This window comes from Diorhabda carinulata, chromosome 6, assembly GCF_026250575.1.
Source record: "Diorhabda carinulata isolate Delta chromosome 6, icDioCari1.1, whole genome shotgun sequence".
Taxonomy (NCBI): domain Eukaryota; kingdom Metazoa; phylum Arthropoda; class Insecta; order Coleoptera; family Chrysomelidae; genus Diorhabda; species Diorhabda carinulata.
Window position 1 is genome coordinate 25,406,577 of NC_079465.1, and position 24,510 is coordinate 25,431,086.

General features: G+C 32.7%; 1 protein-coding gene across 1 annotated transcript in view; it reads left to right on the forward strand.

Annotated features, from left to right (window-relative positions):
* LOC130895937 (uncharacterized) overlaps positions 1 to 23,812 on the forward strand; it is a 47,496-nt gene extending 23,684 nt beyond the window's left edge. The window contains exons 3-9 of the mRNA XM_057803596.1: positions 1,282 to 1,714; positions 6,538 to 6,660; positions 8,337 to 8,685; positions 10,972 to 11,197; positions 17,215 to 17,432; positions 21,390 to 21,623; positions 23,602 to 23,812. Coding sequence (XP_057659579.1) covers positions 1,282 to 1,714; positions 6,538 to 6,660; positions 8,337 to 8,685; positions 10,972 to 11,197; positions 17,215 to 17,432; positions 21,390 to 21,623; positions 23,602 to 23,800 — 1,782 coding nt within the window. The 3' untranslated portion in view covers positions 23,801 to 23,812. The remainder of the gene's footprint in view (positions 1 to 1,281; positions 1,715 to 6,537; positions 6,661 to 8,336; positions 8,686 to 10,971; positions 11,198 to 17,214; positions 17,433 to 21,389; positions 21,624 to 23,601) is intronic.
* Positions 23,813 to 24,510: the final 698 nt, after the last annotated feature.

A 24,510-nucleotide genomic window follows, 5' to 3' on the forward strand; every position in this document is an offset into this window, starting at 1 on the left:
AGTGGAGTCTCTCAAGGCCCAGTGCTAGTATTAAAAAGGCTGTTTTCCATCTTAAACAACCATAACTCCTCTGCAACAACTTTCTGTGATTTGTCTAAGGCTTTCGATTGTGTTAATTATAACATAACGATGTCTTTTTGGTAGCCAATAGAAAGTGGAGTCTCTCAAGGTCCAGTTCAAGTACTAAAAAGGCTGTTTTCCAGCGTAAACAAACATAACAACTTTCTGTGATTTGTCTAATGCTTTCTATTGTGTTAATCATAATATAACGATGTCTTTTTGGTAGCCAATAGAAAGTGAAGTGTCTCAAGGCTCAGTATTGGTACTAAAAAGGCTATTTTCCAGCCTAAACAACCATCACTCCTCTGTAACAACTTTCTGTGATTTGTCTAAGGCTTTCGAAATATGTTAATTATAATATAACAAAACTTTTTGTAGATAAACATAGAAGTAAATACATATGACGATGACATCTCTGAGACTTCAATTCCAAGATATTACAGTCCTTAAAGTATAACATAAAACAACGTCTTAAAAACCTACAGGCTGAAATATTGAAAGTAATAAAACAGATTCTTGATATTTGGACCATCATTTTTAACAGCATTTTTGATAGAGGAAACATTCTTTGAAGACTGGATGCAGTCAACGTTTATTGTTAAAAAACTAGATGCGAAAAACTGTGATCAATAGCGCCTAAATCACATGACAAAGGGTTTATGAATATTATACAAAATCGACTATACGCAAATCTATGAAATTTGGTTTTCGTAGCCCACAGCCATCTTTAGCCAAAAGAATCATCCAGAGATACACAGATATGAACGAAGACTTACACCTGTGCTTTATTAATTTCTTCAAGGCTTTCGGTAACGTCAAACACGAAAAATTGGAGTCGAACAGCACAAATAAATTCTCTCAGCGTCATCTGCGATTGCTGTCAAGAAAAGTTATGCAAAAACTAGAGTTTGATCAGTCTTTGAAGATCCAGTCTATAAGTGAGGACGTTAAACCGTACGATCTTAATTTATTTAGAAGTTCGGCATGCCAAACCTTGTCAAAAGCTTTCGATATGTCCGGAGTTTACATATTTCTGTTAGCTTCAGTTCATACGTCGATGATATAGGACAGGATTTAGGTTTAGGAGAACCGTATTGATTTTTTTTAATAAACTAATCGTAAATGTAACAAAACTAGTTTTTGGTAGCCATTTTAGAGTGCGAGCAACCCAAATCTCTCACCTGACACTTCATATTTGTGATAAAATATTTTTTGTTACAGATAATAAACGCGTCTCTTAGCACAAGCGACATATGGCCTCTGGACAGGCCGGAAGGTATGCCATCGATCCAATCGTTGGAAGTGATGTGCGGCAAAGATCACATGGACGTTCATTTAACGTTTTCTCATCCGTTCGAAGGTATTGTGTCTTCGAAAGGCCAACACGGTGATCCTAGGTGCGTTTACGTCCCACCGGCGTCGGGTCAAACTTTTTTTTCATTTCGAATAGCGTACGCGAGGTGTGGTACCAAACCAGATTTACATGGACAGTTTTACGAAAATACAGTTGTCGTGCAATATGATAAAGATCTTTTGGAAGTGTGGGACGAGGCTAAGAGATTGAGGTGCGAGTGGTTCAACGATTACGAAAAAACTGCTTCTAAACCGCCTATGGTCATCGCCGATCTCGATGTTATACAACTCGATTTTCGCGGTAAGTCTGACGATTTTTTTTTCTGATCCGATCCTGTACGATCCACATGATTCGGGGTATCGTTATTATTTATTATAGAGCTGTATATCCACGTAAATTAAAGACTGGTTTAGATTTTAATTATATTGTGATTATTATCGTTTGACCTCCTTATAAACAACATGAAAGTGACTAAACTATCAGTATCGGACTTCATTCTTTACATTCTTCAGTATTTGAGGGTTAATTATTTTTTTATAACTAAAATAGATGTTTTTCCGTTTATAATATTACATAAACTTTTCTTGAACAAAAAGAAAGTGGTAAAACATCTGTTTTGTCACTGGAAATGGCCTGTTTCTTCTCAATCGTATGGATTTGATTGTCATCGCTCGAGCTGGTGCTGTTATCTTTCTTTTATTTCCATTTCTCTGCTTTCTGTCCACCACGTGGTCATATTATAGTCCTTTTGGGACCCTTGGACACGTCGTAATATTTAGTAATAAGTTTTAAAGCATGTAGCTATGGAATAAATTAATTTATCCACAGTTCATTATTTTTTGAACAATGTATTCTTGAATTTTCATGAAAAATTAGTGTTTGTATGCCAAATAGCTTTGCTATTACCTCTTCCTCGTCGTCACGTGGTTCAGCGTAGTTTTTGAACTTACTCCCCTCCTTTTTCGCCTAGTTACGATGGTCCTAGAAAAACTTGGCCCAACAAGGAAAATTTTGGAAAAAAATATATTTTTTTTTCAGCGTAATCTCCTACAGAGTAGCATCTAGTTCAGCTTTCATATTGGTTAAGTTAATGCCTTTCAAATACCATTTTTTTCCTGAAAACGTTCACTATTGATTGCTGCCAAACAGATACTAAACAACCTGAAGTCTTCAAACTTGAAATATATGGTGAATAGATCGTATAGAAAGATCTAAAACATAAGGCACCTTCGTAATTACTTTCTAAATGTAGCCTTCTCCAAATTACCCCAGGTCGGCAATAATTTTTGCATAAAGGAGGAGATGGAGATCATGCATCGAACTGCCCCCAATTGCACTTTTCTTAAAATCATTGCAAGTTTAGTCAAAAAAGGCTATTTTTCAGCATAAACAACCATCACTCCTCTGAAACAACTTTCTGTGATTTGTCTAAAGCTTTCGATTGTGTTAATTATAATATAACGATGTCTTTTTGGTAGCCAATAGAAAGTGAAGTGTCTCAAGGCTCAGTATTGGTACTAAAAAGGCTGTTTTCCAGCATAAACAACCATCACTCCTCTGCAACAAGTTTCTGTGATTTGTCTAAGGCTTTCTATTGTGTTAATCATAATATAACGATGTCTTTTTGGTAGCCAATAGAAAGTGAAGTGTCTCAAGGCTCAGTACAAGTGCTAAAAAGGCTGTTATCCAGCATAAACAACCATCACTCCTCTGAAACAAGTTTCTGTGATTTGTCTAAGGCTTTCTATTATGTTAATCATAATATAACGATGTCTTTTTGGTAGCCAATAGAAAGTGAAGTGTCTCAAGGCTCAGTACAAGTGCTAAAAAGGCTGTTATCCAGCATAAACAACCATCACTCCTCTGAAACAAGTTTCTGTGATTTGTCTAAGGCTTTCTATTATGTTAATCATAATATAACGATGTCTTTTTGGTAGCCAATAGAAAGTGAAGTGTCTCAAGGCTCAGTATTGGTACTAAAAAGGCTGTTTTCCAGCATAAACAACAATCACTCCTCTGCAACAAGTTTCTGTGATTTGTCTAAGGCTTTCTATTATGTTAATCATAATATAACGATGTCTTTTTGGTAGCCAATAGAAAGTGAAGTGTCTCAAGGCTCAGTACAAGTGCTAAAAAGGCTGTTATCCAGCATAAACAACCATCAATCCTCTGCAACAAGTTTCTGTGATTTGTCTAAGGCTTTCTATTGTGTTAATCATAATATAACGATGTCATTTTGGTAGCCAATAGAAAGTGGAGTCTCTCAAGGCCCAGTATTAGTACTAAAAAGGCTGTTTTCCTGCATAAACAACCATCACTCCTCTGCAACAAGTTTCTGTGATTTGTCTAAAGCTTTCGATTGTGTTAATCATAATATAACGATGTCTTTTTGGTAGCCAATAGAAAGTGAAGTGTCTCAAGGCTCAGTACAAGTGCTAAAAAGGCTGTTATCCAGCATAAACAACCATCACTCCTCTGAAACAAGTTTCTGTGATTTGTCTAAGGCTTTCTATTATGTTAATCATAATATAACGATGTCTTTTTGGTAGCCAATAGAAAGTGAAGTATCTCAAGGCTCAGTATTGGTACTAAAAAGGCTGTTTTCCAGCATAAACAACCATCACTCCTCTGCAACAAGTTTCTGTGATTTGTCTAAGGCTTTCTATTGTGTTAATCATAATATAACGATGTCATTTTGGTAGCCAATAGAAAGTGGAGTCTCTCAAGGCCCAGTATTAGTACTAAAAAGGCTGTTTTCCTGCATAAACAACCATCACTCCTCTGCAACAAGTTTCTGTGATTTGTCTAATGTTTTCTATTGTGTTAATCATAATATAACGATGTCATTTTGGTAGCCAATAGAATGTGGAGTGTCTTAAGGCCAGTACTAGTTCCAATTACTGATGTTTTAACACTTTATAGGACCATAACTAGCTACATAATTATCCTTAAAAAAGTGTAATTAGTGCCTAGAAAACTGTCAATTTTTGAAAATGTTTTCGATGATAAATGAATGTGTTTCGATTATTTACGAGCCGCCCTCGTATAACTAATGTTGTATGTTTATAAGTTCAATTAATGATTGTTCACAATAACTTTAATATTTGATATAAAAATTAATAACTGTAGATAAAAATGATTCATTGAGTGAATTAATAGATAATTCAATACTTCACTGTACATTTCCCGATTATAATCACCTTTTTTTTATTTAGAAATATTATTATTACGTTCTCTTATATGGATACCGAAAAATTAATTGGATACCGATGCTGTCGTGAAATTATTAGCCTTTAGGTCTGTTCTGTTTTACGTAGGTAGATATATCAAAAATTATAAATATATATATATGAAAAAACTTCACAATATGATACCATAACCTAACTATTTCAATAAACTTGCGTCACTCCCACGGAATACTGATTCATAATAGAATTATTATTTACAAATTACTGCCGTGACCATAAAATTTGATAGTTGTTAATAGATAATTCCAAAACAGATAAAGAATCTGTGTAAACATAAAATATGAGCTTCGAATTCATAAAATTCAATGTGATATACGAGGAGTTGTTATTAAATAAAAAGAATGTAAAAATACGTAGATTTTTAGATCGTTGTACATGCCTAGAAAAACCGTTCGCCATAAAGAGACATTCTGAAGAAAATTATCATAAATTGAAAAGGTTTGGACTGGTTAAAAGCCCCGTATCATACGATCTATTTACGATTAATCTTTCTCTATCGACACTGAGTGAGTGAGTCGCAGCTTCCACAGTCTCCAGACTCCACACAGCGAGCTGACAGTTGTAGAGACGCTTCTACATTGGCGACCCGTTTCCAAGTGAGTTAACGGCAGCACTTAAAGTTCCAAGAAAAATCAAAATTTCGAATAGAAAATAATTTGGAAGAAAGACTTCGAGGGAAAAACATGCGTTCTTCTTAAAAGTTACGGTTTCTCTAAATTCTTTGCTCTATTTTGAAACAACGGATGGGATTTGAAGAAACGGCTATGCTGATTTATTTACAGTAGTTAGAGGTACTAAACATATAAATATAAAAGTAGTCAAAAGTCATTTTTGAACCTAGTAAGTAAGAAGATGATTGACGAAAATTATTTTTAATGTAACTGACATAATTATTGAACAATTTTTTGTTTATAACGCCATTTTGTTAATGTGTAAATACAAACTATTTTTATACTACTAAATTTTGTGCCAAACAAACATTAGAGCGAAAATACAGAGAATTTTTAAAGTTTGAAGGATACAGCAAAGCAAATCAGAACAAAAATTAATCAAAACATTCATGTTTTTTTGGTTTTGTCGGCAGTAGAATCTTCAAATTAACGATGTCATCTCATCACGATGGTTCATCTGGTACATTGAATTATAATGTGAAAAAACTGTGAATCAAAATAAAAAAAGATTTATTCTATTAGACAAGCAAGGAGATTATGTAAGAAAAGATGTAATCAACACGAATGTACAGATTTTGATTTAAAATATGAAATTAATTGATTTGAAACAGAAAAAACAGTAAATCAAAATAAAAAAAGATTCGTTCTATTGGACAAACAAGCAGATTATGTATGGAAAGATGTAATTAACACGAAAGTGCAGATTTCGTTTTAAAATAAGAAATTAATTGATTTTAAACAGAAAAAACAGTGAATCAAAATAAAAAAAGATTCATTCTATTGGACAAACAAGCAGATTATGTATGGAAAGATGTAATTAACACAAAGGTACAGATTTCGATTTAAAATATGAAATTAATTGATTTGAAACAGAAAATACAGTGAATCAGAATAAAAAAAGATTCTTTCTATTGGACAAACAAGCAGATTATGTATGGAAAGATGTAATGAACACGAAGGTACAGATTTTGATTTAAAATAAGAAATTAATTGAATTGAAACAGAATATATATATATTCAGAGGATTTCAAACAACAATCGAGGGATTCTGAAATATACATGATCCGATCAAACTCAATTAAATTGGTGTAATTCAAACGGAACGACATAAATTTTTGATGTTTGAAGTTATTTGTCTATATTGCCTAAATGAGCAGCGGGTTACTAACATTAGATCAATTATTCATTTTTTTTTCAATTTCAGGTGATAATGTGGATTGTTGGATGGAAATTCAGCATGGAAAAGGACCTTGGGCTCCTCCAGTAAGTGGAATCGTTCCTTTGGGTTCCACATTGACGCTAGTTGTCGCCATAAACGATTACAGAGGTAAATATCAAACATTATAATGATAATTCCATTATTTTCTTGGGTAATATAAATAAACTTTAGTTTAAAAATAATACTAATTAATTATGCGAAATTATACAATCTAGTGAATTTGTTTTTTAAATAGTTTTTTTTTCTGTCAGTTCCTTCAGGACGCGTGATGCTTTTTATTTCACAGCTTTGACTTTAGGAAATAGGTAGAAGTCACACGGTGCAAGATCCCGCGAAAAAGGTGGGTGATCTAGCACTGGGACGTTGTGATGAACGTGAATCATCTTCAACATGACTAAGTCACTTAAAATACGTGTATTTATTAAAACTATTAAGAAAAAAATTCTTTTTAAAAAGATGTTTTGCGCTACAAAGACGATCCTTACGGTATTTGGGCTCAAAGACAAAGTTAAGTGACAAGAGAACATCAAATTGCTTTATAAATTTGTCTATTGATAGAATTTGATGTACTTTTAGAATCCTACTGGATTTTTTTCATAAAATAATGTTCATTTTTGACTTGAATCGCGCGTGTCGAATCTCTATGAGCAGCGTAGCGTACGGCAATGCAACGACGCTAACGCTCGTCTCGGCTTCTTGATTAATCATTCGGACGGCTACAGAAAATCGATTTACGCAGATGAAACAATACCTTTTTCGATCTGACAGCCTCATGGCGATAATCATTCGATAAACAATGAAGTAGTTGTGTGCTCTCCGCTACAATTTCCACAATAGTTCGTTTCATTCATAAAAAATGTAGTCGATACTTTTTAATAGTGTTTATTTAATACCTTGTTAGTGAAGTTATTATATAAACGTTCTTTTAATAGACATGTTTATTGCATTAAAAGTACGAGCGTTTCTTAACAGTACACGATACATAACTACATAGAAAAGCTTCCCAGTGATCTTGTAATATATTACCGTCTTTGCATATTACACGAAGGAAACGAGCGAATCCGAAACGAGCGTGTCAATTACTTTAACATTCACATTTTATCCGCAACATTGTAGAAAATGTTAGAGCGACTATATGAATGCGGATTTACATGTTCTCGGAGATACAGATATATCTTTTAATTATGTTATGTAAATAATTAAAAGTTCCTCTTAATTATAATGTCTCAAATCTTTAAATTACTAAATGTTATATAATAATAACAAACATACCAAAAAATAAGGTCAACTTGCATGTAAATTTCGGCAGCGCAAATTTAATTCCGTCATTTATCAATCGTGGCGCTAGTGTGATAAAAATGTGTCATTACTGTCAATGTTAAATGTCAAGATTTTTCTCAATTTCCCCAACGCTTTCATGATGTGTGTTCACAAAGAATTTTGAAAAATTCGATGCTTACCATCAAATTATCAATTGTTTGAAAATAATTTTTTGGAAAGTGATCGAGGGTACTGGCATTGAAAGTCCGCCATGTTGTTTCAACTGAAAAACAACTAAATTTGCATTTCTTCTATAACAGAAGCCAGAGGCAGCCCTGAAAATAAATGATGGACAAATGACAGTTTGTATCTTCTTTAGGTTTTGTGAGGTTAGGTTGAGTAAAGCTAGGTTAGGTTTTAACACAATTTATGTCATTGAAAATGTGTGAAAGCCAATGAAACCTTCGAGAAATAACTGCAGTGAATAATTTATTCATGATTGCCGATATCTTTTTTTGTTTCAGGAGAATTTGACATGCGCGTAAAATCGTGCGTAGCTTCTGACGGTACAGGTCATTTAATTCAATTATCCGACGAATTCGGGTGCGTATTGCGACCGAAAATGATCAGTCGTTTCTTGAAAGCGCGCGGCGCAGACGACAGAGCGTCAGTTATCACTTACGCATTTTTTCACGCCTTCAAATTTCCGGACGCGCTCAGCGTTCACATCAAATGCAAAGTGGAAATTTGTCGACACGGTTGTTTGGATCATTGTCAACTGCAACCGGATGGTACCGGCGATACAAAACCGGATCTGTCGCACTACAAGAACCATTTGGAGAGGAAGGACGATAGATTGTCTTCGGAGGAAAAGTAAGTTCGAATTTTTTCGTTTTGAAGCACCAAAGTTTCAGCTAAAGCATAAATATATTATGGAATTAAATAAAATAAAACTTTTAGTCACCTGTCATCCGATTACGAATGTAATTGGATTTCTTTTAATACCAACAAGTTTTAGTTTTCCAAGAAGGTGAAATTCTAGAAGATATAACAATAAATGATGTCTTAGATTAAAGGATTTTGACTCCTCTAATTGCCATTTGTTTTATAATGTCCTAGAACAATATTTCGTTTCAAAGCTTAGTTCGTCCAGGTACAAAAACCGACTCCATGACGTTGCCTGCAGATAGAACGGTATTTGTCTTCTCTGGATCCGGTTCTCGCTTTTCAGTCCATTGTTTTGATTGTTTTTTGTTTCGGGTGTGAAGTTGTCGATCCACATTTCATCCATTCTGTGAAACATTGCCAAACTATCGAGGAAAACATCTGGACGACGCTGTTTTTGAGCAACTGCGGCACCCATCTTGCGGACAGCTTTCTCATGTCCAAATTTGAAATGTCTACTATGGCTAGATACATTTTGAGACCTAATTCATTGCTAATTTTTTGTTAGATTTTCAAAACACCAAATCTAACCAAAATTAGAGTGAGTTATTATAAATAACCACGATGTTTCATTGAAACTCACACTGTTAATTTGGATTTAAATTAGTTAATGTGTGACATCGAACTTCCATTGTTCTGTAAAATTTTTTCCAATATTGTATCCGCATTCCACCTAAACGCTTTGATGAAATTTCCGGTATTTGATGTTCCAAATCCTTATTACGATCAGCTGTTCCGGTTTCTCAGATTTAATATGATCTACGTGCTTGAAATTTCTGAAATTTGTTATAGTATAAGGTTTCCATCAATACATTAACAACTGAGATCATCATCAACCTAAAATATGTTATCATATTATTACGGTAAACAAAATGCAAAAACTTTTATTGGCGATAAAAGAAATACAAAAATTTTTATGACTCTAACAGTAAATGGATTTGTTTTGTGCGATTCTCTGAAAATTCCCAACGAACAGTAGGTTTTTTTTATAATATCCATTGTTTTTATTTCAACATCACCGTTTTTAAGAATGTAATAATTCAAATTGACGACAATTTAAAAAGGTGGTAAAAAACTGTTTAAAAATAGTCAAATAGTCAAATATATAGGGTGTATATACAGTCACTGATGAGTGAATCACGCCTAGGTCTGGAGTTCGGGGTGGCCAAATAAATGAATTTCCACTTCTTATATTTGATCTGATCTTGTGGCGACTTTCGATCAGATACAAACATTTTCAAGCTGTAAATCATAAGGCACGAAGTGTCCAAATTTGCGATCTATCATAAGTCACGTAGTTTTGGAGAAACAACCTTAGATAAGTTGCAAATGGCAGCATGGTCAAGTCCCAAGGCACCATTTTAGACTTTCTATGAAGATCTCCAAAGTGAATCAATAAAGCAAACAAGAAATAGAACAAGGAACCCGCTGTCCTGATTGGGCATCTTACCATTTTAAAGGAATGTGAGGTGCCCATAGATAAGGTAACGGACACCATGTTTTCCAAATAATACTTAACCAAAAACTATGAAATTATAATGAGTTGGTAGCGAGGTAGACCCAATAACCAAGCTCGTTATCCCAATGGGCTCAAAACTCTTATAGATTCAAAGCTAGTATTGAACTCCATCGATAAAATTACTCTTATTTGGACACATCGGAGTACTCGGCAAGAACCAAGCCGATCATCTGGCGAAAAAAGGCGTGACAATTCCTTTTATAGGACCAAAACTTTTCGTAGATTTCCCAAAAATCGATGATCATGAGGAAATGGGAAAACGAGAACTTCAGGTCTGAAACAATCTAAAAGATTTCTTTCTTATATCCACCAGTTGGTCTGGAAAGGCATGTAGACATGTAGACAAAGACTGCAGATACTAATCTAGAACACCTGCGATCTGCAAGCACGTCTACGTTTTGCACAGGATCATCTAAATTAGACGAAGGAACAATATGGATCCGTTCTGTTCTCATATGAGACCAGGATATGCCTCCTTGGTAGATCGAAGATCTGGAGAGTGACTTGTAGATTGCTGCTTTGAAGAGCGGAGTGCTTATGCATTTCATGGTTAGTTCTATGCCGAATCGTATGAAAGATGTTATCTAATTAAAGTCAAAAGTTTACAGTGGATCGAATTCTATGCACGCGAGTAGTTGAATACGGTCGAAAGCCCTATTGAGGTCATTAATTAATTATTAATTTTTTTGTTACAGAATTCACGATTCACCCGATCAAAACGTAGACGAAGACGATTTACTTTACGAAGAAGTGATCTTGAAAGATGACGGTGGCCTATTGTCGGATAGTAAATTATCAGGTGCTGTGAAATTATCATTGAGCGGAGGCCACTTAGACAACAACAGAATTCAGTCGAAGAAGAAGCCGGATGGAATTGTAGATGAGGAGACAGAACTTGATATAACGGCGATGTCGGATAAGGTAAGATGTCTTGTAGATAAACAGTGGTGCAACGTGTAGTTTTTTTTTCATTTTTCTAGAATTAAATCGTTTGTAAGTTTTTCAAGAAGTAACTTATCGAAATCTCATTCTATTTATGGTACGATTACGATTTCTGTGGTCCTTAAATTTGGTTTCTGGTAGTATTTTTGATATATTGAAGGTTGAAAATGAAATAATCGAACATAACCTAACTTAACCTAACTAAAATCGATTTTATGCCGGAGCTCGACGTTTCTAAATATAGTTACTAATTTTTTAAGTTTCCTAAAGGTGTTGGAATATGGAAGTGAATAAGAACAAATGAAAATTTAAAGGAATTGAAGCAAAATCAATGGATATTGAAGAAAATTGAAGAAAACACGAAGAAAAATCAATTTTAATCAATTAAAACCGAAGAAACTTGAGAAATTGTATTAAAATCGATAGAAATTTATTGAAAATTTATAAAAATCAATGAATATTGATAGAAATTAATGAAAAACTGAAGCAAAATCGAAGGATATTGATGAGATAATGGAGAAATATGAATGACGAATATTTAAAAATGCAGAATGTGGAAAAGAAAAAAAACTAATGGAAATCAGTTGATATTAAAGAAAATTGATGAGAAAATGAAAACAAATGAATTGTAAGCAATGAAAATCTTAGAAAACTTCCAAAAGCAAACGAAACTCGTTGAAAATTCACTGAAAACTGATGAAAGTCGAAGAAAATTAATGGATATTGATGAAAATTGATGATAAACTGAAGCAAAATTAATGGACATTGAAGAAAATTGATGGGAATATAAATTAAAATCAATGGAAAGCATTGATAATCGCAGAAAATTTGGAAAAACAAACGAAAACTAATGAAAAGCTAGTAAAATTGATGAAAGTTAGTTAATATTGATGGAAATTGATGAGACAATGAAAATAAAATGAAGTGTGAGCAATGAAAATCTTAGCAAGCGTCCAGAGGCAAACGAAACTCGATGAAAATTCAGTGAAAACTGATGAAAATTAATGGATATTGATGAAAATTGATGATAAACTGAAGAACAATCAATTTTGAGTGATGAAAACGTCATAAAATTTAAGAAAAATAACGATAACATCGATGGAAATCAGTGGATAATAATGAAAATTAATGAGAAACTGCAACAAGATTAATGAACATTGAGGAAAATTGATGGGAAAATAAATAAAAATCAATGGAAAGCATTGATAATCGCAGAAAACTTAAGAATTGATGGGAAAATGAATGAAAATCAATGGAAATCATTGATAATCGCAGGAAACAAACGAAAACCATTGAAAATTTAGTTAAAACGGATGAAAATTATTGAATATTGATGAAAATTAATGAAAAACTGTAGCAAGATCAATGGACATTGACGAAAATTGATGGAAAAATGAATAAAAATCAATGGAAAGCATTGATAATTGCAGGAAACAAACGAAAACCAATGAAAATTTGATGAAAACGAATGAAAATTGATGAACACTAGTAAATATTGATGAAAATTAATGAGAAACTGTAGCAAGATCAATGGACATTGACGAAAATTGATGGAAAAATGAATAAAAATCAATGGAAAGCATTGATAATCGCCGGAAACAAAAGAAAACCGATGAAAATTTAGTGAAAACGAATGAAAATTGGTGAAAATCAGTAAATATTGATGAAAATTAATGAGAAACTGTAGCAAGATCCATGGACATTGACCAAAATTGATGGAAAAATGAATGAAAATCAATGGAAATCATTGATAATTGCAGGAAACAAACGAAAACCAATGAAAATTTGATGAAAACGAATGAAAATTGATAAAAATCAGTAAATATTGATGAAAATTAATGAAAAACTGTAGCAAGATCAATGGACATTGACGAAAATTGATGGAAAAATGAATAAAAATCAATGGAAAGCATTGATAATTGCAGGAAACAAACGAAAACCAATGAAAATTTGATGAAAACGAATGAAAATTGATGAAAACCAGTAAATATTGATGAAAATTAATGAAAAACTGTAGCAAGATCAATGGACATTGACGAAAATTGATGGAAAAATGAATAAAAATCAATGGAAAGCATTGATAATTGCAGGAAACAAACGAAAACCAATGAAAATTTGATGAAAACGAATGAAAATTGATGAAAACCAGTAAATATTGATGAAAATTAATGAGAAACTGTAGCAAGATCAATGGACATTGACGAAAATTGATGGAAAAATGAATAAAAATCAATGGAAAGCATTGATAATCGCCGGAAACAAAAGAAAACCGATGAAAATTTAGTGAAAACGAATGAAAATTGATGAAAATCAGTAAATATTGATGAAAATTAATGAGAAACTGTAGCAAGATCAATGGACATTGACCAAAATTGATGGAAAAATGAATGAAAATCAATGGAAATCATTGATAATCGCAGGAAACAAACGAAAACCATTGAAAATTTAGTTAAAACGGATGAAAATTGATGAAAATTATTGAATATTGATGAAAATTAATGAAAAACTGAAACAAGACCAATGGACCTTGAGGAAATTTGATGGGAAAATGAATGAAAATCAATGGAAAGCATTGATAATCGCCGGAAACAAAGGAAAACCGATGAAAATTTAGTGAAAACGAATGAAAATTGATGAAAACCAGTAAATATTGATGAAAATTAATGAGAAACTGTAGCAAGATCAATGGACATTGACGAAAATTGATGGGAAAATGAATAAAAATCAATGGAAAGCATTGATAATCGCAGAAAATTTGGAAAAACAAACGAAAACTAATGAAAATTTGATGAGAAACTGAAGAAAAACTTATTGTAAGCAATGAAAACCGCAGAAAAATAGCAAAGATCTAGGAAATCAGTAGATATTGATGAAAATTAATGAGATACTGAAGTAAGATCAATGAATATAGAAGAAAATTGATGCGAAAATAAAGAAAAATCAATGGAAAGCATTGATAATCGCAGAAAGCTTAAGAATTGATTGGAAAATGAATGAAAATCAATGGAAATCATTGATAATCGCAGGAAACAAACGAAAACCATTGAAAATTTAGTTAAAACGGATGAAAATTGATGAAAATTATTGAATATTGATGAAAATTAATGAAAAACTGAAACAAGACCAATGGACCTTGAGGAAATTTGATGGGAAAATGAATGAAAATCAATGGAAAGCATTGATAATCGCAGGAAACAAACGAAAACTATTGAAAATTTAGTGAAAACGGATGAATATTGATGAAAATTAATGAGAAACTGAAGCAAGGTCAATTAAATCAGTTAAAGAAAAAATATCTCACAACCTAACGCATTGGTTCAACCCCTAAAGAGACCTTCCACCCGGCGACCGCTTAGAAGGCTTCTTCCGTGTGATCTGCGTGACAGATTTGTTATAGCGATCTGTAGTTATCAGAAAACGTGTGTCCAAGTGATTGTTTATAATGGATTCCTTCAGTTTTACATTTGTGAGTAATATACAGGGTTAAATTCGGACTAAATTTCTTAAAATAAGTATATAAATTGATATTACCACTAGATGTAGAATGGCAACGTTGTACTATTATAGAAAAAATAAGATACGTTTTATGATTGTTCAAATAAAGTTTGTAATTACGTAAAAGGTAAAATAAACGATAAAGTTGATTACTTTGGTAACAAATGAATGATGAGAAATACTAAGAATCGAGTTGTTTTATTTATAGCCGAGAAACAATGAAAATTACTTCTTTAATAATTATATATCATAAAGACATAAATCAGGTGTCGAGCAGTGACGGAACTAACGGAAAAGCTCACGCCAAATATTTACTATACGAGGATGATTCCAGAAATAACTGGCCCAACGAAGAAAACACAAAAATTTTGGAAGTAATCTACTTGTAGCTCCATATAATTTTTTGCAGCGTTGTTCAATAATCTCGATACCATTTTTACAAGTCTGGGAACAGAAAATAATCCGTAGTAAGTTTTATTACAATGTTGTCAATAGTTTGGGCAAAATCCTGAAAAAATTCGTTTAAAATTAAAAATAGTTTTACGGCCTCTGATTTCGCATATTCCATAATATCGGATTTATTCAATAGAACAATTAGTTGGTTCATTTGTTTTTATGGTTTTGAAGTGTGGGAAAAATATTCAGCACTACATATATGAGCTTTTGTAATTATTATTATTGATTATTCTATTAAATTACAGTTAAATAACGTTCATTAACTTCACCTGATATTAACATACAAATAATAATAAATCAAATAACGAGTTTTTGTCGTATGAATGAATATTATGTTCCTCATGACAAAGAAAGTGCTACATTATGTTTCCTTAGCGATAATTTATTATTACGACGCTTTAGTAGTAACAGCGATTTCGCGCTTGTATTTACTTTGAAATTAGAATGAATTAACTCAACTTTTCATTCAAAAAAATTAGCAGTAAACACTTTTATTCTTGGAACTTTTTGTACGAATTACATAGAATTATTTCCCCAACTGAACACCTTCGGAAAGTAGCGTTTAGTTGTTCGACTTTACCTCGCGAAGTATAAATATAAAAATATCTTTAACGAGGAGGGAATTTACCAAAAAAAACTCTAATATTCCCATATTCCAATCGCATGACAATGTTATATTTAGCCAACTGCATCGGAAACGATTTAAAAAAATATTTTTTTAAAGTACTAAAACATTATTTTATAATCTAAATACTTCATAGAATTGATTCCCTTTGAATTTTTTCGTTTAAGTTTATTTTTTAACAAACTAAACGATTATAAGCTAACAAAATGCCTAAATATTATTTTCCCATTTATATCACTCAATAAGTCATGTGACTAACACACAGATGGCGCTGTCATTGTCAAATCCATATGACGTTTATGGAGTACCAACTTTTGAAAGACTATGTGTCAAATTTCATGACACTTTGATAAGTCAGAAAAAAGTGACAGCTATATAAGTGAAGCTGTTTTTGTTAATTTATAATACAGTACAAGCTCAGCAATCGATTCGAGAAAATTATCCGGACTTTGCTCCATTTATTATTGATTTGCTGAATTTTCACGAGGTCGTACAAACACCGATGATGGTGAACATTCTGGTCGTCCAATTGATGTGGTTACTCCAAAAAACATCAAAAGCTGATGAGATGGTTTGGGGATGTTCTGGAGGAAAGGCGACTGGTAAAAATAGAAGAAAATATGAAAAAAGAAAACAGGGAATATGTCTTAACATCATAACAACGATCCCGAGTATTTGTCGAAGCTGTGCAAAGAATATTTGAAATAATTGGAAAGTTAGAATGTAATTTAATGATTTGACCGTTACAATCGCCTGACCTCAACCCTATCGAGTTATTGTGGGACAAATTGGACAAGAAAGTCAAAAAGCTGTGTTTTACTTTCACTTAACATCTTTGGAATATCCTGAAAAACTGATGGATATGGAAAAAAAGTAACAAGGGGCGTTGAATCACCAAAAGCTATGAGAAAATTTGTACCAAACAATATAAGACAGTCAGTTATCTGTGAAGCTTGGAGAGTTGAATAAATTAGAAATATCTCAAGGTAAAATATTTGCGATGAAACCGAAGAAGAAGAAGCGTACAGAAAAAGATCAAAGAACTACTAGAATTGTAAAAGAACCTAAGTAAAACACATATAATTGAAGCAAAAGATGGTAAAACGGTTCTAAGTAGTGGAGAAGAGATAAAAGTACAGGAAGACCAAGGAAAAAATGATTGTAGGTGGTTAGAAGATATTTGGAAACAGTGGGATTGAAGTACTGGCAAAAGCTAGAAAAAAATTGTAACAAACTGTAAAAGATATCGAAGCCGAAGGCCAAATACCCATGTAGAGTTGAAATATATATACAGTCACATGAAAAGAGTAAAAAATAACAATTTAAAAGTAAATACAATACTTTTTTTTCACTAAAGCAATGAACTAGATTTTCTATCTAATATAATTCAATAATCAAACTTTCCACTTTTTTTTTTTAGGAAATTTATCCAATGCCTCCGAAAGACAAATTCCCGCACGGTCCTAGAAATATTAACGAGCCCTTAGTAGGTCCAAGGAGTTTAGATAGTGGAAAATTCGAGGAAGCACAACAGAAAACGTCGAACAACGAAGACACCAAAAAAAACATTTTCTCCAATCGACATAAATCCCAATCGTTCGAAGGTAGAAGGAAACGATCAGTCGTTGTTTCGGACAGGTGAGAATAATTTACGTTAAAATTTAAGCGGAATTAAATGGAGGATGATATACATGGTGTTTCAAAATTTTTGTTAGCTGAATATACTACAGTAATATTTACTATTACATTATCTGGTCCTTCGAGCCGGATAATCTATAAAAATGAGTATAGTATTGATATGTTACTTGAAAAATCCTTGTTCATTGGTATTTTGGAGTTGTTTCATAATATGTTTTTAAAAAAATCGATTCCAATTATTAGGTAATATCAACTTCATACGAGCTCGACGCTGTAGCGTTGTATTTCCTGAATATAGTCTTTTTCCTTTTTGTTTTTTGAGTGTTGGATATCGGTTGAGAGTCTTCATCGGATATTTCTCGAAAATATCAAAATTTTATCTTGATTTCAAGTTAATATCAAGACAAGAAATAGATATTGAATACAAAATTTAATAAACTATCAAATTAGAATTCATTCTAATTTTAATCCTTGTCACATTCTCGTGTCTTCTTCATCAATCAAATATGTTCTTAGAATTGTCCGCCCTAGGCTCATTGGAATAATATCTAGAAAGGTGAACACCATTTTGTAGACATATTCAATTTTGTCATAATCATTTTACAGTTCGTGGCCTCGCAAGCACCAATTTTACAAGTGAAGCTTAAAATTCAAACGTCACTTTAAATCTTACACGTTTTATAAATGGCGCTTACTGAAAAATTCCCGTTTAAACGGTCAGGGGGTAGTTTAAACTTCAGTTTAACATAAAATGGAGGGTCCGAATCTAATTTTTTCAAATTTTTGCGATGATGATGAAGAAATCAACGATATTGTCGACGCGACTAGAAACAAAAAGTTATTCGTCCTAGAGCAAACCTTTAAATTGTCCCATTTCTAAAATTTGTTGTGGTTCTATCGAAAACATAACAATTTTCATTATTTTTCAAGTTACCGCATCACTTTTTTGGATCCCACTGTTTCTTTATATTTTTTTACAAAGTTAGCCTTCATTTTCAGAGAAATCGCAGGATATTTTTTGTTAATACAACTTTCTTAAATAATTAGACGTTAAAACAAATATCCCGTGAGTGACAAGTGACAAGTGACAAGAAGAATGTCAATTCTACAAGTGAAGCTTAAACTTTAAACGTCACTTTAAACCATTCACGTTTTATAAATGGCGCTTACTGAAAAACTTCCGTTTAAACGGTCAGGGGGTAGTTTAAACTTCAGTTTAACATAAAATGGAGGATCCGAATTTAATTTTTTCAAATTTTTGCGATGATGATGAAGAAATCAACGATATTGTCGACGCGACTAAAAACAAAAAGTTATTCGTCCTAGAGCAAACCTTTAAATTGTCCCATTTCTAGAATTTGTTGTGGTTCTCTCGGAAACATAACAGTTTTCAATATTTTTCAAGTTAACGCATCACTTTCTTGGATCCCACTGTTTCTTTATATTTTTTTACAAAGTTAGCCTTCATTTTCAGAGAAATCGCAGGATATTTTTTGTTAATACAACTTTCTTAAATAATGAGACGTTAAAACAAATATCCCGTGAGTGACAAGTGACAAGTGACAAGAAGAATGTCAATTCTACAAGTGAAGCTTAAACTTTAAACGTCACTTTAAACCATTCACGTTTTATAAATGGCGCTTACTGAAAAACTTCCGTTTAAACGGTCAGGGGGTAGTTTAAACTTCAGTTTAACATAAAATGGAGGATCCGAATTTAATTTTTTCAAATTTTTGCGATGATGATGAAGAAATCAACGATATTGTCGACGCGACTAAAAACAAAAAGTTATTCGTCCTAGAGCAAACCTTTAAATTGTCCCATTTCTAGAATTTGTTGTGGTTCTCTCGGAAACATAACAGTTTTCAATATTTTTCAAGTTAACGCATCACTTTCTTGGATCCCACTGTTTCTTTATATTTTTTTACAAAGTTAGCCTTCATTTTCAGAGAAATCGCAGGATATTTTTTGTTAATACAACTTTCTTAAATAATGAGACGTTAAAACAAATATCCCGTGAGTGACAAGTGACAAGTGACAAGAAGAATGTCGATTCTACAAGTGAAGCTTAAACTTTAAACGTCACTTTAAACCATTCACGTTTTATAAATGGCGCTTACTGAAAAACTTCCGTTTAAACGGTCAGGGGGTAGTTTAAACTTCAGTTTAACATAAAATGGAGGATCCGAATTTAATTTTTTCAAATTTTTGCGATGATGATGAAGAAATCAACGATATTGTCGACGCGACTAAAAACAAAAAGTTATTCGTCCTAGAGCAAACCTTTAAATTGTCCCATTTCTAAAATTTGTTGTGGTTCTATCGAAAACATAACAATTTTCATTATTTTTCAAGTTACCGCATCACTTTTTTGGATCCCACTGTTTCTTTATATTTTTTTACAAAGTTAGCCTTCATTTTCAGAGAAATCGCAGGATATTTTTTGTTAATACAACTTTCTTAAATAATGAGACGTTAAAACAAATATCCCGTGAGTGACAAGTGACAAGTGACAAGAAGAATGTCGATTCTACAAGTGAAGCTTAAACTTTAAACGTCACTTTAAACCATTCACGTTTTATAAATGGCGCTTACTGAAAAACTTCCGTTTAAACGGTCAGGGGGTAGTTTAAACTTCAGTTTAACATAAAATGGAGGATCCGAATCTAATTTTTTCAAATTTTTGCGATGATGAAGAAATTAACGATATTGTCGATGCGACTAGAAACAAAAAGTTATTCGTCCTAGAGCAAATCTTTAAATTTTCTTTATTTTCAAAGTTACCGCATCACTTTTTTCGATCTCACCGTTTTTTTGTATTTCTTCGCAAGGTTAGTCTTCATTTCCAGACAAATCGCAGGATCTTTTTTGTTTATACAACTTTCTTAAATAATTCGACGTTAAAACAAATATTCCGTGAATGGCAAGTGACAAGTGACAAGAAGAATATCAGTTTAACTGTGACCTGTAAAATTTTTGGTTTAAACTAGAGTTAAAATCATAGTGTAAACTTTAGTTCAATCTCCAGTTTTAGCTCAAGCTGTAAAATTGCATTTGCTTTTAGTTTTTGTTACATCATTTGGATGTCATTTTCCAAATACTCTGAACAACTTTCATAAAATCCTAGAAAGCACCTCAAAGAGAATGTTGACGACAGATACACCTGTATGGGTTTCCATAGCAGTCAGTCTGAAGTAAATATTCCGTGAGTGACAAGTGACAAGAATAATGTCAGTTTAACTGTGATTTATAAAATTCTTGGCTTAAACTAGAATTAAAATCATAGTGTAAACTTTAGTTCAATCTCCAGTTTTAGCTCAAGCTGTATAATTCCCCCCAATTGTTTTTAGTTTTTGATTTTATTACATTATTTATATCATTTCTATGTCATTTTCTAAGCAGTCTGAAGCTATTGACTGAATATTTCTGTTTTTGTCTATAATAGCCTTTCATACGAATAGATGACCACCCATTAATAGTGAGAGAAATTTCTGATCCATTTGCTTCCAGAAACCTCGTTGAAGAATTCCTGGTTACCTCATATTTATGTATAATTTTTTTTAAAGTGTTTCTACGAGGTAGAGTCATTTCTGTATTCAAATATGAAAATAAATTTTTGGTTATAAAACAAATAATGATCGAAAACCACCAGGTAATCTCACCGGTGGTTTCCTGGCTAATGTTTTATTACTTTCCGTGACACGTCAAGAAATATGAAGAATTTCAAACTTTCTTAAGTTAAGACAAAATATCCAATGTCAAAAAGACGTCTAGACAATATTTTTTTAAAAGATATCTTGATTGTTATCGATCTTTATTAACACATGGATATGTAATTTATTTTACCTCGTATATAAGCTGAAAATAAATCTTCTAGTATATAAAAAACAATTTACTTTTCTTTTAAGATGCAAATATGAATGTTACATAATAGATTTTCTTTCTTTTTTATTGCAGGAAGGTCCGTAGCACGGACGTGGGCGTCAGTAGTCTCTACGAGGTTATTTCTGAGGCCGATCTAGCATTTAGTCCGGATACTAGAGCGGAGGCCGTTACAGTTTTTCAAGGACGTATCAGAGAGGAAGTCGTCTACGGTATTTGCATGCCTGTTCCGGGATTTAGTGTTTTATTTGTATTGGTAGCCGTATCGGCGGTCGTGTCTGCACTCGTTGCTGGAACACTTCTTTATAGGTTAGTCAATTTTGCACTGTCGAAAACATAATTTAATTTTAGGGAATGTTGCGTACTCAAATAACAATTTTTATTGTCGAAAATTTATTTTTACTAGTACAGGCAGTTACTAATGTACCAAAAGTTTCTTTCATTCTTATTGCCACGCGGCAATGGTCCTCCTTATTCATTTACAACCAACAGTCACATTCATATTCCTCCATCGTCCATAGTCCATCGTCCACAAGGTGTCGCGAGTAGATGACGTGCAAATAATGTTTTGACTTTAAAAAATGTCTCATACGACCCCTCGATTCGAGCTTTAAGCCTTTTAAACTGAGAAATTAGACAATCAATACCAGTCATGTCAAAAATACGGCCCGTGGGCCGTTTCCGACCCCTGGGTCGTATCAATAAGGCCCGCGATCGTCATGCGCCCTCTACGGATGTCTACGGATGTTTATAAGTAATTTTAAGGGCAGCGCTTGCCCAGACAAGCGATAGAGAAATACAGTATTGCCATCTCCTAGCAGCAAGCGGAATTATCCTATTATTTTTGTCGAGAACGATAGAATCTTCCACGCGCTTCGAATCTAGACTAGAACCTTCGTTAACCATATGAAACGAGTGCGTCGGCGCGACGTGAGTCACTTGAGTCGAGTAATCGAAGCGATACGGTTGATTAGGTTAGGTCATTTTTTTTTATTTTCAATCTGGCCCATCTACTAATTCAAAATTTAATATATGCAAAATTTAGTTTGACACTTCTGATCTGTACAATCCAAAAATAGTAATAATGATTTTTTTAGCTCTATAAAATTTATAGGCTAGGTTTTCAGATGCCATAAAGGGAAATTCTGAAGAAAATTTTGATTATTAATTGAAAATAAAAAACAAGCAAATATTTCGTAGACTTGGCACGTACAACGATATAAAAATCTACTAATAACCTAAACCATAAATTTCATCGAGTTAAGTAACGAGTATTTTCTTGTTAAACAATCCATTGAAAAGTTAATTTTTGCCAATTATAGACTGTACAGGTTAGGTTAGGTCCTGTAAAAGTTACGGATTGTTAACCGTCGGGCACGAGCCGTCTCTGATCTTTAAATAATAGTGTAGAATTATTTATTATACGTAATCATACAATAAAAATTCATAATTCGTAAAATTTTGTTGAATATAAGCTCTGATTTCGCCTCCGAACGTTTATCAAGTCCCCGAACGCCCTGTATATTATCATAATCGCAGACATCTGGAACTTCATCATCATTATCAGTGCAGGTTCTCGTTTCAATTTCTATTTTGCTTCATTCTTTTTGTGTTTAGTGAATAATTGTTTTTTTTTTGCATTTATTCTTTTCTTAATACTTTCATTTAACTGTTTAACTCCTTCCAGTTTGTATAAGATTAGAATACGTGTCAAATTACGTGGTTTTTTATGCATTTTTTGTTATGGAATTGGAGCTAAATCCAAGAAAGTGTTAGATATTAATGGAGTATTTCCTATAAATTCTCTAAGCTGCAACCGGGAAATCATTTTCGTTGAATTTTACCAGATCAAACCTTAGAAGGTGAGAAGTCCTGAAGCTACTTTCCCACGGTCGCATCTTCCATGAAAGTTTTTTGTCTATTCTCCAAAGGATGAGAAAAAGTTAGGTCTGGGGATTCCCTTAAATTGTCTTCTGTTGCAATGGTTTGCAACTCAAATGAAGTGGACTTTCTCCAATTTATTTTGTATCTTCTGTAACATTTTCCATGACTTGAGAGCTATATGAAAAATTTCGTACAATCTGTCAATGAAAACAATTATTTTATGTATATTTATTTGTGGAACAATCTGTATATTGATGCGTACCATTACCCTTTGCGATTGAAATGAAAAACAACTTTCCAGAACAAAATCAAAATTAACAAATTCGATTTATCGAAATTTCAATGTATAGTTTGATAGCGGCATCTCTAGATAAAATTTGTACCAACAAAGGGTTTGTTTTAGGTATCAGCTTCAAAAAGAGCATCTTGCACAACAAGCACAAGGTCGAAACGCATCGATACCTTTGAGCACTTTTACCAATTGGATGGGATTTAGAATGCTGAAAAGCAAATGTAGTCGTTCACCAGCAGCCCGTTCCGCGTCGAAACAAAATGGTGAAGCGAGGATGAATGGAAAAACGACAACTGGTTCGACTACTTGAACAAAATGGCGGTTTCATTGTTTCGTATGTGTTTACGAAAAGTGACAAATTATTTAATAAAAAAAAACTTAGGATATTATAATATTTATGGACTGGCAATGGAGGTTATTCGATGGAAATAATTTATTTAAAAAGGTTCCAAGATTTTTTTTAGGTTAAGGTAATTATTTTTATTGGTGGCATTTAGTATGAGAAAGAGAGGTTGGAAATCTTCGGAATTTTTTTGAAATTTTTAATAATAAATTAGGTTATATTGATTTTTTCTCCGCTTTTATTTGGTGGTGTGCACTGCATTTTAGTATAATCAATTCTTTTTTCATTGTAGACAAGCTTAGAAAACAGAAAACGTCGTTTTTAGTTGAATATACATCTTTTTTTTGTTTGTATCAATTTTTTTCTCTTTCTTCATAGTGATTCTCGTGAGTTTTATGGACCCAATTTTGTAGTAATCTCACTGTATAGATTATCTGCTGTTTCTTTCGTTCATCTTGATTTGATCCATTAAAATTATCATTTTTTGAAGTATCAAGATTGTATTCAATCAATCATTTTGAAAACTTCATCTGTCAAATGTCTTCCGTTGACATCTATGCATTCACGGAGTAGAGCCTGAAAGTTCTGCATAACTTTTCGCAGCATATCCACAAGTATTGCTGCAATTTCGTCAGGAATTCGTTGTTTGAAGTCCTGGATTGACCTGGATAGATCGA